Genomic DNA, 17,979 nt, shown 5'->3' on the forward strand with positions numbered 1-17,979 from the left:
GTGCATAACCAGAACATTATGGAGTGGAGGGGAGCATTTTCCAAGATAGCATGCAACTTGGACCGCATCCTCTTTTCAGACACCACCGTCAGAGAGTCCAGTTCCACCCCTACAACATTATCTAAGTTCAGGGTTTGTTGCACAACAGGGCCTGTTTAGAGGTGAAAGGCATCTTCAACTTCCATTTACAAAATTCAGAGGCAGGTGAGAAGGGCATTTCCGGGATTTCAAAGATTGTGCGATAATACAACATTTCAGGTTTTGTCAGGGCAGCTCTCAACTCCCCCCTCGCTGCGCAAAGTAGATGAGGGGAGTTTTCCGAACTCTGTTTTCTGTAGCCGAGCCGTGAACATTGCCAGCATTGGAAATGGCTGAGGATCAGGGGACACTTCATTTGTGGTCTGCATCGGTCTGTCACTGTCTGGTATGGAGGGGCTACTGCACAGGGCAGAGAGAAGCTGCAGGAAGTTGTAAATCTTCAGGGAGCGGTGTCTCAGAAAGGCAGCATCCATTATTAAGGACGTCCAGCACCCAGGGCATGCCCTTTTCTCACTGTCACCATCAGGGAGGAGGTACAGAAGCCTGAATGCACACACACAGCGATTCAGTAACAAATTTGTCCTCTCTGCAATCCCATTCTTAAATGGACATTGAATCTTTGGACACTACCTTACTTTGCTCAAAATATACAGTCTTTCTGGTTTTGCAAATTTAAAAAAAATCCATTCAATATACGTAATTGGTTTACTTGTTTACTTTTTTCAAAATTTTATTCATTATTAATTTTTCCCTGCTAGATTACCTATTGCATTGAACTGCTGTTGCTAAGTTAACAAATATCACGTCACATGCCGGTGATAATAAACCTGATTCTGATTCTGTTTTACGTGTGGAAATTTACCCTTCAAGCTCCCGTGTTCCGGGGCAAACTGTCCCAGCTGAACCTGATAACAAACAACCCCTTCCGGTAACGTACTTGTGAATCTCCCCGACACTCTTCCCAGCTGAATTACATCCATCCTGTAGATTGATAGCAACTGCATCCTTAGCAAATGCAAAGCTCTCTCAGCGAGACTTTGTTTAGCTACTAGAACTGCACGCAAGACTCTCTCTTTGCCAATGACTTGTATAGTTGCTACTTGACAATTATTATCCAGGAGACGTGATGGGACCCAGGGGACCAGGCATCATGGGCTTCAAGGTTATGTTCAATCTGTAACCCAGGGGACTGGACGTTGTCCATCTCAAGGCAGTGGTCAGTCTTTGACCCGGGGGACAAGACAGTGTGTGACAAAGCAACCGGAGAACGTGGGATCTGGAGGATCGGACCACGAGTAATCCAGTGGCTTGTCTGTCAGTGATACACGTGACTGGACAGTTTGTGATCCAGGGAGATTTACGTTCGTGGGAGATAATCCCCGTGATAATTCCCGGTATAACCTAATGCCTTTCCATTAATAACCACTGGTTATTGGTGTGTTCAGCTAATGCGTAGTCGGTGATCAGTATTACTGTGTCTATCCAGTTCTTTTTTCGGGGAGTGGATGTGTCCACTTACTGGCTTATCGGGATGGTCACCTAGCAGGAGGTGTGGTTCACATTCACCAGCACAGTCCCGCTCCAAATCCGGTCAGCCGGAGTCCCGGCTCCATTGCAGACACTCATTGTGAATCCTTGTTCGAGTATAAATCACTCTAAACCTGCAATTCATCATTTCCTGCAGGTGGGAAATTAAATCGGGTACCGAAAGTACTCAAGAGGCTTTTACCAGGCAGCTCATCGAGGGAAAATGATCGGGATACGGGAAGCAAGGTTCCAAAGCAGGGTCAGATTGAGAGCAATGTCCCAATGGAATGCGGTCCGGCTGCAGAGGAGGAGAAGCAAATTCAGCCCAGAGACAGTGACGTCAGAGACACAGAGCAGGACCCTGGAACCGGCACAAGTGAGGCGACAGCCTGTCAGCCCAGAGACAGTGACGTCAGAGACACTGAGCAGGACCCTGGAACCGGCACAAGTGAGGCGACTGCCTGTCAGCCCAGAGACAGTGACGTCAGAGACACTGAGCAGGACCCTGGAACCGGCACAAGTGAGGCGACTGCCTGTCAGCCCAGAGACAGTGACGTCAGAGACACTGAGCAGGACCCTGGAACCGGCACAAGTGAGGCGACTGCCTGTCAGCCCAGAGACAGTGACGTCAGAGACACTGAGCAGGACCCTGGAACCGGCACAAGTGAGGCGACTGCCTGTCAGCCCAGAGACAGTGACGTCAGAGACACTGAGCAGGACCCTGGAACCGGCACAAGTGAGGCAACTGCCTGTCAGCTCGGAAACTCATTAAACACGGAATTGTCGAGTGCCCAACAGGGAGTGGGTGAGTGAAGCATGAGGGTGATGTGTTCGAAGAATGTGGTGGGAAGCGGGTAAATGTGATTCCTTGTTGGAGGGTTGGTCAGAGAGGGGAAAAGTGTGGGCGTGGTGCAGGCGGTGTAGTGTGGCACCGGTTACCGCACTACAGGAAATGTCCAACCTGCTCTGAGGATTTCCAGGATGTGTATCGGAGGAAATGCAGCTATCCGGATAAGAGAGTATTTCCAGGATATGTGTTATGGGAAATATATTCGCCAGGAAAGAGAGAGTATCTCTGGGAAGCGACTAACATTGACAGTCTTAACATTTATTGCCCATTTTAAACTGAAATCGGTGAGTGGGTGGGACGGTGGGAGAGATAGGATTCTGGTGAATGAGTTTCTTCTGGGAACGTCTAGCACAGCGCATTGATGGGTCGGTTTTTTAAGGCCAGTGTTGGAGATTAGGGCAAAATACGTGTTTCCAGCTGAAAGCAGGTGAAGATTGAGGTTCAAGACATGACTGGTTTGTTAGGGCTGGGTGAGAGCGGTGGAGACAAGTGATATTTGAGTTTGTGACTACATTCTCATTTTATATTCGCAGAGCCAGAGTTTACAATCTCCGACCTCCTGGCAGAGGGGGGCGAGTATCGACTGTACCAACTGACCAAGTTCTACAGGGACAGACTCAAATATGCAATTGAAGAGAAAGTTGAACGACTCGGTTGGATGTTGACAAAGGATGGACATTTCAGTCGAGAAGAAAATGAGGTGAGTGTACTTAGTGTATTGTCACTGAACTGCTGGTATCAGAGGGAATAGTGATCAATATTAATCTCCTGCACGTTCTAGGAGTTCTACATGGCAATGGAGACTTTGATCTCTGACTTGTCCTCAGTAGATTTGTTTCAGCTGTTCCGGTGGGGAGCACTGGGAACTGCAGGTTCAGCGTCACCTTTTCGTCTCACACCTGCTGTATTTATCAGTGTACCGTACCTCAGTAAGACCTGTGATGAGGTTCTGCACGGAAGGTGAGTTAGGAAGGTTCAATCACTAGGTATTAATATTGAAGTAGTAAAATGGATTCAACAGTGGCTGGATGGGAGATGTCAGAGAGTAGTGGTGGATAACTTCGTCAGGTTGGAGGCCGGTGACTAGTGTTGTGCCTCAGAGATCTGTACTGGGTCCAATGTTGTTTCTCATATACATTAATGATCCGGATGATGGGGTGGTACATTGGATTACTAAGTATGCAGAGGATTCTAAGATAGGTGGCGTTGTGGATAATGATGCAGTTTTCAAATTTTACACAGAGATTTAGGACAGTTAGAAGAGTGGGCCGAAAGATGGCAGATGGAGTTAAATGCTGATAAGTGTGAGGTGCTATAGTTTTGTAGGACTAATCAAAATAGGACATACATGTTAAATGGTAGGGCATTGAGGAATGCAGTAGAACAGTGTGATCTAGTAATAATGGTGCATAGTTCCCTGACGGTGGAATCTCGTGTGGATAGGGTGTTGAAGAAAGCTTTTGGTATGCTGGCCTTTATAAATCCGAGCATTGAGTACAGGAGTTGGGAAGTAAACATAAATTGTACAAGGCATTGGTAAGGCCAAAATTGGAGTATTGTGTACAGTTCTGGCCACCAAATTATAGGAAAGATGTCAACAAAATATGGAGAGTACAGAGGAGGTTTACTAGAATGTTACCTGAGTCTCAGCAGCTAAGTACAGAGAAAGGTTGAACAAGTTAAGTCTTTATTCTTTAGAGCGTTGAATTTTGAAGGTGGGGGGGGGAGCTTGATAGAGGCATTTAAAATTATGAGGGGATAGATAGAGTTGACGTGGATAGGCTTTTTTCCATTGAGAGTAGGGGAGATTCAAACAAGGGGACATGAGTTGAGAGTTGGGGGCAAAAGTTTAGGGGTAACACGAGTTTAGGGGTAACTTCTTTACTCAGAGAGTGGTTGCTGTGTGGAACTAGCTTCCAGTAGAATTGGCAAAAGCAGGTTCAATATTGTCATTTTAAAAACTGATATGTATATGGACAGGAAAGGAATGGAGGGTTATGGACTGAGTGCAGGTCGGCACGGACTGTGTTAATGTGCTGTAATCGTCATATCGTTCTATGACATAATTGCAAGGTCTGCATATCTGGACTGTTGAACAGGCATTCAGTCTAAAATTAATTTTGCATCTTATCAGGACCGTCGGTCAAATTCACCTCAACTCATTAAACCCGAATGAATATTAAACTGTGAGATTCGCCATGTCTGTCCATCTACTCCACAATAAATAAATTAATTGTTTTATTTTATAGAAAGTTACTGAACTGACAGAGAAGGGAAACCGGACAGAGAGTTCCAGACTCTTCCTCAGTTTGGTGAATGGCAAAGGCTCCCGGGCCCGGAGGGCGATGTGGGAATCCTTTGTGATGTGGAGGACTGAGTTACCGAAGTTGGACAGGATACTGAGGGAGATACAGGAGCTCGGTATGTTAAAACCACACACTGAACACAAAGGCACATTGAACTAAATAGTTATAATTATTTTAGTTCGGTTTTCATGAATTATTTCTTTTTATTTAAACAGGTCCTGACCCAGAGGAATACATGAACATCGCACAAGGGTTGTCTGAGTTACCCACTGAACTGACAGGTGAGTGATGAAATGCTCCGTTCAAACCACATCTCAAATGTTAGAATGTGACTTGTCAGAATCTGGGAACGAAAATCCACCAACAATCATTCGCCGATCTCTGGTTTCAGGTTACAATTCAGATCATCTCTCGTTGTAGCCTGAACATTGTAAAATGTATTTTTCCAGCTGTTCCAGCTGCTACTGTATTAATCCAGCCCTTGTGTCTCTGAACCCTCCACTCCAGGTCCCAACGCTCTGGGAATCCCCACACACCCCAGACATGCTCCTGACACACAGTATGACCCAGTCCAGGTGACCGTTCAGATTCCGAAGCACCTTCTCCTTCGTAATAGCAGCTACACTCAGTCCAAGTTTCTCAAAACTCTACTTGCCTCACATGCCACCTAATCCAAGCAACATCCTGGTGAACCTGTTCTACACCCTCTCCAATCATCCCCAGTGCTGGACAATCAGAAGTGAACACAATACTCTAGATACTCCCTAAAACCATCAGACTTAGGCAGATAATTAAGCCATCCAGCTCAGTGAATTTGCTCGGCAATTCCTCTCAACCCCATTATCCTGCCTTCTGTAAATGTTGACGCTCTTCGGAATCAGAAACATATACATAGACCTGCATTTTAGTATACCCATTGACTTGTCTTCCTCTGCCAACTATGACAATAATTTCACAGATTGACCACCCGTCAGCGAAAGCAATTTCTCGCAATATGGTTCCCCGCCAGCCAGGACAATTCACCACAGTTCCCAGGCATGTTAACCTTGTGTATGAGCCTCCCCTGTGGGAACCTTGTCTTAGATTCTGCCAATATCCAATATGGTTCCCCGCCAGCCAGGGCAATTCATCACAGTTCCCAGGCATGTTACCATTGTGTATCAGCCTCCCCTGTGGGAACCTTGTCAAAGATTCTGCCAATATCCAATATGGTTCCCCGCCAGCCAGGGCAATTCATCACAGTTCCCAGACATGTTAACCTTGTGTATGAGCCTCCCCTGTGGGAACCTTGTCAAAGATTCTGCCAATATCCAATATGGTTCCCCGCCAGCCAGGACAATTCACCACAGTTCCCAGGCATGTTAACCTTGTGTATGAGCCTCCCCTGTGGGAACCTTGTCAAAGATTCTGCCAATATCCAATATGGTTCCCCGCCAGCCAGGGCAATTCATCACAGTTCCCAGGCATGTTAACCTTGTGTATGAGCCTCCCCTGTGGGAACCTTGTCAAAGATTCTGCCAATATCCAATATGGTTCCCCGCCAGCCAGGGCAATTCATCACAGTTCCCAGGCATGTTAACCTTGTGTATGAGCCTCCCCTGTGGGAACCTTGTCAAAGATTCTGCCAATATCCAATATGGTTCCCCGCCAGCCAGGGCAATTCATCACAGTTCCCAGGCATGTTAACATTCTGTATGAGCCTCCCCTGTGGGAACCTTGTCAAAGATTCTACCAATATCCAAGTAGACAACATCCATCTGTGACTTCATCCATCACCTTTGTCACCTCCTGGAGGAACTCAGTTAAGTTAGTCAGACACAAGCCCCACCCAAAGCCTTGCTGATGAAACCTAAATCATTCTCCCTTTCATACTCCCATGCGGCAGAAAATATAAAAAGCTGAAGGTATGTCCCACCAGCCTCAAGGACAGCTTTAATTCTGCATTTATGACTATTGATTGGTCACCTACTATGTTATTACTGGCTCCTAAAAATAAGAACATTTTATATATAAAATTGTAACATTATGTATCTCATAAATGATAACCACTTATTTAGATAACCATAATACATACAGAAAAGCAAAAAGAATACCTGCAGCTTATGAACGAATTTAAGGAACAACTGATAATCAATTATGTAATTCTATGTCAAACACTGGGGAAAGAAGACATCTTTCAATATTATACTGTATCAAAAAACATTTGATTCTCTCCCTTGGTTGGTTAACAGAAGTTCCAAGTTCCATAAGAACAGTAGTGTGTGTGTGTGTGTGTGTGTGTGTGTGTGTGTGTGTGTGTGTGTGTGTGTGTGTGTGTGTGTGTGTGTGAGAGAGAGAGAGAGAGAGGAAAACGGGCAGCTGGGATGCAGGCGTCTGGCTCAGCCACTATGCCCGGTGGAAGCGTTTCTTCCGACAGGAGAAGGGGTAAAGGCGGGTTACTGGCTCCTTACAACCGGTCCCTTTGGGCAGATGGGTCTGGTCGGCCGTGATTGGCAGCTCACCCAGCAAAAGGAAAGCTCTGACCTCAAACAACCACTGCTCTGTGACTGTACCCCTCATGGGGAAGAGTTTGGGAGTAAACCCAGTGGATCTAGAGCCCCTGAGGCAGACTTAAATGGTGTTCAACGCAGACTGGCATCTCCTGAAACACCTCTGGTGCCAAGCTGTGTCAGTCTCTGCCGTTCCTTTGCGTACATCAGATGCAGGGAGAGAGGGAGCTTGCAACATCGGCAGAAGCTTCCTCTCCATATCGGAGTGTCCCGGCTTGCAGGGACAGGACATCCTCGGTCGACTCTGACAGACGGAGGCCTCATTAGACAGAGCCCCACACCCCCTCAGCAAGACTGATGAGTAGCAGTTGCCAAGACTTCACCACCCTCTCCCACAGACACGACGTACACCACTGAGACAGACGGAGGCCTCATTAGACAGAGCCCCACACCCCACAGCAAGACTGATGATTAGCAGTTGTCTAGACTTCAACAGCCTCTCCCACAGACACGACGTACATCACTGAGACAGACGGAGGCCTCATTAGACAGAGCCCCACACCCCCACAGCAAGACTGATGAGTAGCAGTTGTCAAGACTTCACCACCCTCTCCCATAGACACGACGTACATCACTGAGACAGACGCTTCTGGTTTCTTCCATTAACAGAGATTCCATCTTTTCACCAATCCTCCATCACTGTGACTGCAAACTAGGCAGTTTCTTTCTTGCCATTCCGAAGGGTTATCGACCCACAAGTTCACTGCGATTGTTCCCCAGGCACTGCCAGACTTGAGCATTTCCGGCATATTCTGCTCTTGTTTTGATGCAAGAGCAGTGGACACCCGTGACACCCCAGTGTGTAGCTTTGCCAAAATGCACGTTGTCCTGCTCTCCATATTTCCACACCAGATCAACATTAACATCATCTGTTAATGATGCAACAATGCTTTAAATATAGTGAAATGTTGTAACGGGAGTGCAGTCAGGATTGCAATAGGATATCAGGGGAATGTTCAACTTCATCAGTAATTAGTGTCAGAATATGAGGATTGGATATTTTTCTGGGACAATCATCGCTCTTAGTTCCAGTGTCTGTGGACAGAATTTTACTTTCTGTCCTAATATCCATGGAAGCATTGAATTAATTCATGTAATCTCAAACACAGAATATTGGAATGTAATTATAAAGTTCTTTGTCAGTTGAGCTAGTTAACATTTTGACCATGTTATCTGTTCCCATGAAGATGTTCAACAGAAACACAAGGAGACTCTGCGGGCACAAACTGAAACACTGAGAGTGAACACGATCCTGATGAGGGAGAAGGTGAAGGTTTTCCAGCTGATTGATCGATACACAAAGCTCACGGTCATTTCTACTCTTCGAGATCGGAGACTGGTGGAACACGAGCTGCTGGCAAGAGGCAGAGACCACGAGGATTATAGAGAGAAACATCTCCGTGGAGCGTTAGAAAAAATAGAGACTGCTCAGTTATTCCACAGCAGTTTTTCCCGGAGAAAATCCAAATCTGGCAGTTCTGCAGCAGTAGCCGGAGTGCCAGGAATCGGGAAAACAACAATGGTACAGAAGATTGTTCATGACTGGGCCGCGGGGAATATATTCCAACAATTCCAGTTTGTCTTCAGTTTCAAATTCCGGGATTTAAACTCTATTAACTGCAGAATAAACCTGAGGGAACTGATTCTGGATCAGTATCCTTACTTTGGGAATATCCTGAGAGAGGTCTGGAAGAACCCAGAGGCATTGCTGTTTATATTCGATGGTTTGGATGAATTCAAGCACACAATCGATTTTGCGGACAGTCGGAGAGATACAGAACCCAAGCACCAGTGCCCAGATCCCGAGTGGTGGTGTGAAGTGTCGGACATTGTGTACAGTTTAATCCAGGGCAAGCTGCTCCCAGGGTGTTCAGTGCTGGTGACCACCCGCCCCACTGCGTTACATTTATTGGAAAAGGCAGAGATCAGTGTCCGGGCTGAAATCCTGGGATTTGTTGGTGAGGAACGGAAGGAATATTTCATCAAGCATTTCGAAGATCAGATGGTGGCAGCAGCTCTTTTCAAACACGTGCAGGAGAATGAGATCCTGTACACCATGAGCTACAACCCCTCCTACTGCTGGATCCTCGCTCTGACACTGGGCCCCTTCTTCACACAAAGAGTCAGGGACCCGCAGAGAGTTCCCAAGACCATCACCCAACTGTACTCCTACTATATTTACAATATCCTAAAAAATCACGGCCGTGAGATTGAGAGACCCCGTGATGTGTTACTTCAGGTTGGTCAGATGGCCTACAGAGGAGTGTCCGAGAAGAAGATTGTGTTTGCAGACGGAGATTTGATCAAGTTCAATCTGCAGCCTTCTCAGTTCCTGTCCGGGTTCCTGATGGAGCTTTTGGAGAGAGAGGATTCTGCCCACAGCGTGGTGTACACATTCCCACACCTCACCATCCAAGAGTTTGTAGCTGCAGTCGCACAATTCCTGACTGTACATCCCGAGGATATCCTGAAATTCCTCAATGAAGCCCACAAGACAAAAGATGGGCGATTTGAGGTATTTCTCCGATTTGTTGCTGGTCTCTCCAACCCAATGACAGCTCGGGGCTTGGAGGAGTTTCTGGGTCCATTTCCTCATCAAACAACCTGCCGGGTGATTGACTGGTTGAAGAACAAGGTTAAAGACCAGAGTAGAAACACTGGTGAAATTGGGAGAAGGAGACTCCTGAACACATTGCACTACCTGTTTGAGTCTCAGAATCGTGGACTGGCTCAGGCCACACTGGGATCTCTGAAAACACTTTCATTCAGTGGAATGACACTGACCCCGGTTGACTGCGCGGTCCTGTCTCATGCCATCGGACTCTGTGATACTATAAAAGAACTCGACCTGCAGGGCTGCCACATTCAGTGTGAAGGAATCCAGCGGCTGGGACCCGGGCTGAACAAGTGCCAGGAGTTGAGGTAACTAGGTTTATCTCTCACTCAGAACTCTAAAACTGTTCCATTGTGCTGTTTCCAAGTAAACGGATTTGGGTAAAGCTGCAGTAAATCAGATTGAGATGTATTGTGACAAATGCCACCCCCTTCATCCTGTGCGATCACTCTTCCCCATCCCGATTATTCCTGTTGGATTTCTCTTAGCCATTACCCTTCCTCTAGTCAGATTTCTCTTCCACACACCCGTTCCTGCTGTGGGATCTCTCTTTCCTATCCACTTCCTCCTGTGGGATCTCTCTTCCCAACCCCTTCCTCCTGTGGGATCTCTCTTCCCGATCCCCTTCCTCCTGTGGGATCTCTCTTCCCAACCCCTTCCTCCTGTGGGATCTCTCTTCCCGATCCCCTTCCTCCTGTGGTATCTCTCTTCCCCATCTCCTTCCTCCTGTGGGATCTCTCTTTCCGATCCCCTTCCTCCTGTGGGATCTCTCCCCGATCCCTTTCCTCCTGTGGGATCTCTCTTCCTGATTCAGCTTCATACTGCGGGATCTCTCTTCCCAACCCCTTCCTCCTGAGGGATCTCTTTTTGCGATCTCCTTCCTCCTGTGGGATATCTCTTCCCCTTTCTCCTTCTGCCTGTGGCATCCCTCATCGCCATCTCTTTCGTCCTGTGGAATCTCTCTTTCCCATCCCCCTACCTCCTGTTGGAACTCTCTTCCTGAATCTGCTTCCTACTGTGGGATCCATATTCCCCATCCACTTCCTCCTGCCGGAAATTTCTTCCCCATCCCACTTCCTCCTGTCGGATCACATCACCCGTTCTCCTATAGGATCTCTCTTTCACATCCCCCTTCCTCCTGTGTGATATCCCTTCCCGATCGCTTTCCTCCTGTGGTATCTCTCTTCCCCATCCCGTTCCTCCTGACGGATAACTTTCCTCATCCCCCTTACTGTGGGATCTCTCTTCCCCATTTCCATCCGCCTGTGGGATTTCTCATCCCCATCACTCTTCTTCATGAGGGATCTCTCTTCCCAATCCCCTTTCTCCTGTTGGATCTCGATAACCCATCCCCTTCTTCCTGTGGGATTTCCCCATCCCCCTTCCTCGTGTGGAACCTCCTTCACCCATCCCCCTTGCTCCTGTGGGATCTCTCTTCCCCATTCCACTTCCTCCTGAAGGAATTCTTTTCCGAATCCCCCTTCCTCCTGTGGGATCTCTCTTCCCCATCCCCCTTCCTCCTGTGGGATATCTCTTCCCCATCCCCCTTCCTCCTGTGTGATCTCCTTTACCCATCGCCCATCCTCCGAAGCGATCATTTTCCCCATCTCCCTTCCTCCTATAGGATCTCTCTTCCCCATCCCTCTTCCTCCTGTTGGATCTCCCTTCACCATCCGCCTTCCTCCTGTGAGGTCACTCCTTCCCACCCCCTTTCTCCCGTAGGATCTCTCTTTTCTATCCCCCTTTGACGTGTGGGAACTCTGTTCCCCATCCCACTTCTTCCTATGGGAACTGTCTTCCCCATCCCCCTTCCCTCAGTGGGATTTCTATTCCCCAGCCCCTTCCTCCTGTGGGATCTCCCATCCCCATCCGCCTTCCTCCTGTGGGATCTTCCCATTCCCATTCCTCCCGGAGGATCACTCTTTCCTATCTCCCTTCCTCGAGTGTGATCTCTCTTCCCCAAACCCCCAACACCTATGGAAGCTCTTCCCCATCCTCCTTCCTGCTGTGAGATATGTCTTCCCAGTCCCCGTTCCTCCTATGGGATCACTTTTACAAATCCCCTTTCCTCCTGCAGGATGTCTCTTTCCTATCCCCCTTCCACCTGTGGGATCTCTCTTCCCCATCCCCTTCATCCTGTGGGATATCTCTTCCCCATCCCCCTTCCTGTGAGGTATTTCTTCCCCATCCCCTTCATCCTGTGGGATATCTCTTCCCCATCCCCCTTTTTCCTGTGGGATATCTCTTCCCCATCCACCTTCTTCCTGTGGGATATCTCTTCCCCATCCTCCATCCTCGTGTAGAATCTCCTTTACCCATCCCCCTTCCTCCCAAGCGATTATTTCCCCTATACCCCTCCTCCTATAGGATCTCTCTTCCCCATCCCTCTTCCTCCTGTTGGATCTCACTTCACCATTCACCTTCCTCCTGAGGGATCTCTTCGTGATCTCCTTCCTCCTGTGGGATATCTCTTCTCCTTTCTCATTCTGCCTGAGGAATCTCTCATCCCCATCTCTTTCGTCCTGTGGAATCTCTATTTCCCATCCCCCTACCTCCGGTGGCATCTCTCTTTCCCAATCTCCTTCCTCTTGTGGGATCTCTCTTCCCCATCTCACTTCCTTCTGTGGGAATTCTCTTCCGGATCCCCTTCCTCCTGTGGTACCTCTCTTTCCCATCCCCCTACCTCCTGTTGGATCACTCTTCCTGATTCTGCTTCCGACTGTGGGATCCATATTCCCCATCCACTTCCTCCTGCCGGAAATTTCTCCCCCATCCCCCGTCCTCCTGTGCGATCTCTCTTCCACATCCCCCATCCTCCTGCGGGATCTCTGTTCCCCATCCCCCTTCCTCCTATAGGATATCTCTTCCCTATCCCTTTACTCCTGTGGTATCTCTCTTCCCTATCCCCTCCCTCCTGTTGGATCATTTTCCTCATCCCGTTTACTGTGGGATCTCTCTTCCCCATTCCCATCCGCCTGTGGGATCTCTCATGCCCATCAGTCTTCTTCATGAGGGATCTCTCTTCCCCATCCCCTTTCTCCTCTTGCATCTCGATAACCCATCCCCTTCCTCCTGTGGGATTTCGCCTCCCCATCCCCCTTCCTCGTGTGGGATCTCCTTTACCCATCCCCGTTCCTCCTGTGGGATCTCTCTTCCCCATCCCCCTTCCTCCTGTGGGATATCTCTTCCCCATCCCCCTTCCTCCTGTGGGATACCTCTTTTCCATCCCCCTTCCTCTTGTAGGATCTCCTTTACTCATCCCCCTTCCTCCCAAGCGATCATTTTCCCTACCTCCTTCCTCCTATAGGATCTCTCTTCCCCATCCCTCTTCCTCCTGTTGGATCTCACTTCACCATCCACCTTTCTCCAGTGGGATCTCACTTCCCCATTCACCTTCCTCCTGAGGGATCTCTTTTCGCGATCTCCTTCCTCCTGTGGGATATCTCTTCCCCTTTCTCCTTCTGCCTGTAGGATCTCCAATCCCCATCTCTTTCGTCCTGTGGATTCTCTCTTTCCCATCCCCCTACCTCCGGTGGCATCTCTCTTTCCCATTCTCCTTCCTCTTGTGGGATCTCTCTTCCCCATCTCACTTCCTTCTGTGGGAATTCTCTTCCGGATCCCCTTCCTCCTGTGGTACCTCTCTTTCCCATCCCCTTACCTCCTGTTGGATCTCTCTTCCTGATTCTGCTTCCTACTGTGGGATCCATATTCCCCATCCACTTTCACTTGCCGAAAATTTCTTCCCCATCCCCCGTCCTCCTGTGCGATCTCTCTTCCACATCCCCCATCCTCCTGCGGGATCTCTGTTCCCCATCCCCCTTCCTCCTATGGGATATCTCTTCCCTATCCCTTTACTCCTGTGGAATCTTTCTTCCGCATCCCCTTTCTCCGGTCGGATCACTTTCCCCATCACCCTTCCTCCTATAGGATCTCTCTTTCCCATCCCCCTTCCTCCTGTGTGATCTCTCTTCCCGATCCCTTTCCTCCTGTGGTATCTCTCTTCCCTATCCCCTCCCTCCTGTCGGATCATTTTCCTCATCCCCCTTACTGTGGGATCTCTCTTCCCCATTCCCATCCGCCTGTGGGATCTCTCATCCCCATCACTCTTCTTCATGAGGGATCTCTCTTCCCCATCCCCTTTCTCCGCTTGCATCTCGATAACCCCTCCCCTTCCTCCTGTGGGATTTCGCCTCCCCATCCGCCTTCCTCGTGTGGGATCTCCTTTACCCATCCCCTTTCCTCCTTTTGGATCTCCCTTCACCATCCGCCTTCCTCCTGTGGATTCTCTCCTTCCCATTCCCTTTCTCCCATTGGATCTCTCTTTTCTATCCCCTTCGACGTGTGGTAACTCTGTTCCCCATCCCTCTTCCTCCTGTGGGAACTGTCTTCCCCATCCCCCTTCCTTCTGTGGAATTTCTTTTCCCCAGCCCCTTCCTCCTGTGGGATCTCCCATCCCCATTCGCCTTCTTTCTGTGGGATATCTCTTCCCCATCCTCCTTCCTCGTGTCGGATCTCCTTTACCCATCGCCCTTCCTCCCAAGCGATCATTTTCCCTACCCCCTTCCTCCTATAGGATCTCTCTTCCCCTTCCCTCTTCCTCCTGTTGGATCTCACTTCACCATCCACCTTCCTCCTGTGGGATCTCACTTCCCTATTCACCATTCTCCTGAGGGATCTCTTTTCGCGATCTCCGTCCTCCTGTGGGATATCTCTTCCCCTTTCTCCTTCTGCCTGTGGGATCTCTCATCCCCATCTCTTTCGTCCTGTGGAATCTCTCTTTCCCATCCCCCTACCTCCAGTGGGATCTCTCTTTCCCATTCTCCTTCCTCTTGTGGGATCTCTCTTCCCCATCTCACTTCCTTCTGTGGGAATTCTCTTCCCCATCCCCCGTCCTCCTGTGGGATCTCTCTTCCACATCCCCCATCCTCCTGCGGGATCTCTGTTCCCCACCTCCCACCTCCTATGGGATAGCTCTTCCCTATCCCTTTACTCCTGTGGTATCTTTCTTCCGCATCCCCTTCCTCCGGTCGGATCACTTTCCCCATCACCCTTCCTCCTAGAGGATCTCTCTTTCCCATCTCCCTTCCTCCTGTGTGATCTCTCTTCCCGATCCCTTTCCTCCTGTGGTATCTCTCTTCCCTATCCCCTTCCTCCTGTCGGATCATTTTCATCATCCCCCTTACTGTGGGATCTCTCTTCCCCATTCCCATCCGCCTGTGGGATCTCTCATCCCCATCACTCTTCTTCATGAGGGATCTCTCTTCCCCATCCCCTTTCTCCTCTTGGATTTCGATAACCCATCCCCTTCCTCCTGTGGGATTTCGCCTCCCCATCCCCCTTAATCGTGTGGGATCTCACTTCCCCATCCCCCTTCTTCAGTGGGATTTCTCTTCCCCATCTCCTTCCTCCTGTGGGATCCCTCTGCCCCATTCTCTTCTTCCTGTGGGATCTCTCTTCCCCCGCCCCCTTCACCATGTGGTATCTCTCTTGCCAAGCCACGTTCCGCATTTGGGATCCCTCTTCTCTTTTCTCCTACCGCCTGTGGGTTGTCTCTTCCCCATTCCCTTCCTCCTGTTGGATATCTGATTCCCATCCTCTTCCTCCTGTGAGATCTCTCTTCCCCATCCCCCTTCCTCATGTGTGATCTCTCTTTCCCATTCGCCTTCCTCGTGTGGTATCTCTCTTCCCTATCCCCATTCCTCCCGTGGGATCTCCTTTCCCCAGCCCCTTTACTTCCGTGGGATCTCTCTTCCACATTGTCCTTCCTCCTGTGGGATCACTCTTCCCCATTCCCCTGTGGGATCTCTCTTCCCCCGCCCCCTTCCTCCTGTGGGATCTCTCTTACCCATTCTCCTTCTGTAGGATCTCTCTTCCCCATCTCCCTTCCTTCTGTGGGAATTCTCTTCCGGATCCCCTTCCTCCTGTGGTATCTCTCTTTCCCATCTCCCTACCTCCTGTTGGATCTCTCTTCCTGATTCTGCTTCCTACTGTGGGATCACTCTTCCTCATCCATTTCCTCCAGCCAGAAATTTCTTCCCTATCCCACTTACTCCTGTGAGATCTCTCTTCCCCATCCCCCTTCCTCATGTGTGATCTCTCTTTCCCATTCGCCTTCCTCGTGTGGTATCTCTCTTCCCTATCCCCATTCCTCCCGTGGGATCTCCTTTCCCCAGCCCCTTTACTTCCGTGGGATCTCTCTTCCACATTGTCCTTCCTCCTGTGGGATCACTCTTCCCCATTCCCCTGTGGGATCTCTCTTCCCCCGCCCCCTTCCTCCTGTGGGATCTCTCTTACCCATTCTCCTTCTGTAGGATCTCTCTTCCCCATCTCCCTTCCTTCTGTGGGAATTCTCTTCCGGATCCCCTTCCTCCTGTGGTATCTCTCTTTCCCATCTCCCTACCTCCTGTTGGATCTCTCTTCCTGATTCTGCTTCCTACTGTGGGATCACTCTTCCTCATCCATTTCCTCCAGCCAGAAATTTCTTCCCTATCCCACTTACTCCTGAGGGATCTCTCTTCCCCATCCATCATCCTCATGTGGGATTGCTCTGCTCCAGCACCCTTCATCCTGTGGGACAATAGACAATAGGTGCAGAAGTAGACCATTCGGCCCTGCGAACCTGCACCGCCATTTTGAGATCATGGCTGAGCATCTACTGTCAATACCCGGTTCCTGACTTGTCCTCATATTTCTTGATTCCCCTACCCATAAGATACCTATCTAGCTCCATCTTGAAAGCATCCAGAGAATTGGCCTCCACTACCATCCGAGGCAGTGCATTCCAGACCCCCACAACTCTTTGGGAGGAGTTTTTCCTTAACTCTGTCCTAAATGACCTACCCCTTATTCTCAAACAATGCCCTCTGATACTGGACTCTCCCAACATCAGAAACATATTTCCTCCCTCTGTCTTGTCCAATCCCTTAATAATCTTATATGTTTCAATCAGATCCCCTCTCAATCTCCGTAATTCCAGTGTGAACAAGCCCAGTCTCTCTAATCTCTCTGCGTAAGACAGTCCAGACATCCCAGAAATTAACCTTGTGAAACTACGCTGCACTTCCTCCACAGCCAGGATGTCCTTCCTTAATCCTGGAGACCAAAACTGTACACAATACTCCAGATGTGGCCTCATCAGGGCTCTGTACAAATGCAAGAGGATTTCCCTGCTCTTGTACTCAATTCCCTTTGTAATAAAGGCCAACATTCCATTAGCCTTCTTCACTGCCTACTGCACTTGCTCATTCACCTTCAGTGACTGATGAACATGGACTCATAGATCTCTTTGTATTTCTCCCTAACCTAACTCTACACCGTTCAGATAATAATCTGCCTTCCTGTTCTTACTCCCAAAGTGGATAACCTCACAGTTATTCACATTAAACGTCATCTGCCAAGTATCTGCCCACTCACCCAGCCTATCCAAGTCACCCTGCATTCTCCTAACATCCTCATCACATGTCACACTGCCACCCACCTTAGTATCATAAGCAAATTTGCTGAAGTTATTCTCAATGCCTTCATTCATATCGTTGATCTAAATTGTAAACAGTTGTGGTCCCAATACCGAGCCCTGTGGCACCCCACTAGTCACCACCTGCCATTCTGAGAAACACCCATTCACCACTACCCTTTGCTTTCTATCTGCCAACCAGTTTTCTATCCATGTCAATATCTTCCCCCCGATGCCCTGAGCTTTGATTTTACCCACCAATCACCTATGTGGGACCTTATCAAATGCCTTCTGAATATCGAGGGACACTACATCCACTGGATCTCATCCGTCTAACTTCCTGGTTACATCCTCGAAAAACTCCAACAGATTAGTCAAGCATGATTTACCCTTGGTGAATCCATGCTGGCTCGGCCCAATCCTATCACTGCTATCTAGATATGCCACTATTTCATCCTTACTAATGGACTCTAGCATTTTCCCCACCACCGATGTCAGGCTGAAAGGTCGATAGTTCTCTGTTCCCTCCCTCGCTCTTTTCTTAAAAAGTTGGATAACATTAGTCATTCTCCAATCCTCAGCAACTGATCCTGAATCTAAGTAACTTTGGAAAATGATTACCAATGCATCTGCAGTTTCCA

At 48.8% G+C, this 17,979-nt stretch overlaps 1 protein-coding gene across 6 annotated transcripts in view; it reads left to right on the forward strand.

Moving 5' to 3' along the window:
- The window catches only part of LOC132390040 (NACHT, LRR and PYD domains-containing protein 3-like), a 94,526-nt gene that overhangs the window by 67,097 nt on the left and 9,450 nt on the right, over nt 1-17,979 (forward strand). For 5 of the 6 annotated variants that reach the window (XM_059962627.1, XM_059962625.1, XM_059962624.1 and 2 more), the window contains 5 exons: nt 1,724-2,371; nt 2,950-3,116; nt 4,666-4,837; nt 4,938-5,003; nt 8,459-10,193. In XM_059962627.1, the coding sequence (XP_059818610.1) occupies nt 1,724-2,371; nt 2,950-3,116; nt 4,666-4,837; nt 4,938-5,003; nt 8,459-10,193 (2,788 nt within the window). The remainder of the gene's footprint in view (nt 1-1,723; nt 2,372-2,949; nt 3,117-4,665; nt 4,838-4,937; nt 5,004-8,458; nt 10,194-17,979) is intronic. The other variant, XM_059962629.1, reaches the window with a different exon arrangement.

Source organism: Hypanus sabinus, unplaced genomic scaffold, assembly GCF_030144855.1.
Source record: "Hypanus sabinus isolate sHypSab1 unplaced genomic scaffold, sHypSab1.hap1 scaffold_746, whole genome shotgun sequence".
In the NCBI taxonomy this organism is placed as follows: domain Eukaryota; kingdom Metazoa; phylum Chordata; class Chondrichthyes; order Myliobatiformes; family Dasyatidae; genus Hypanus; species Hypanus sabinus.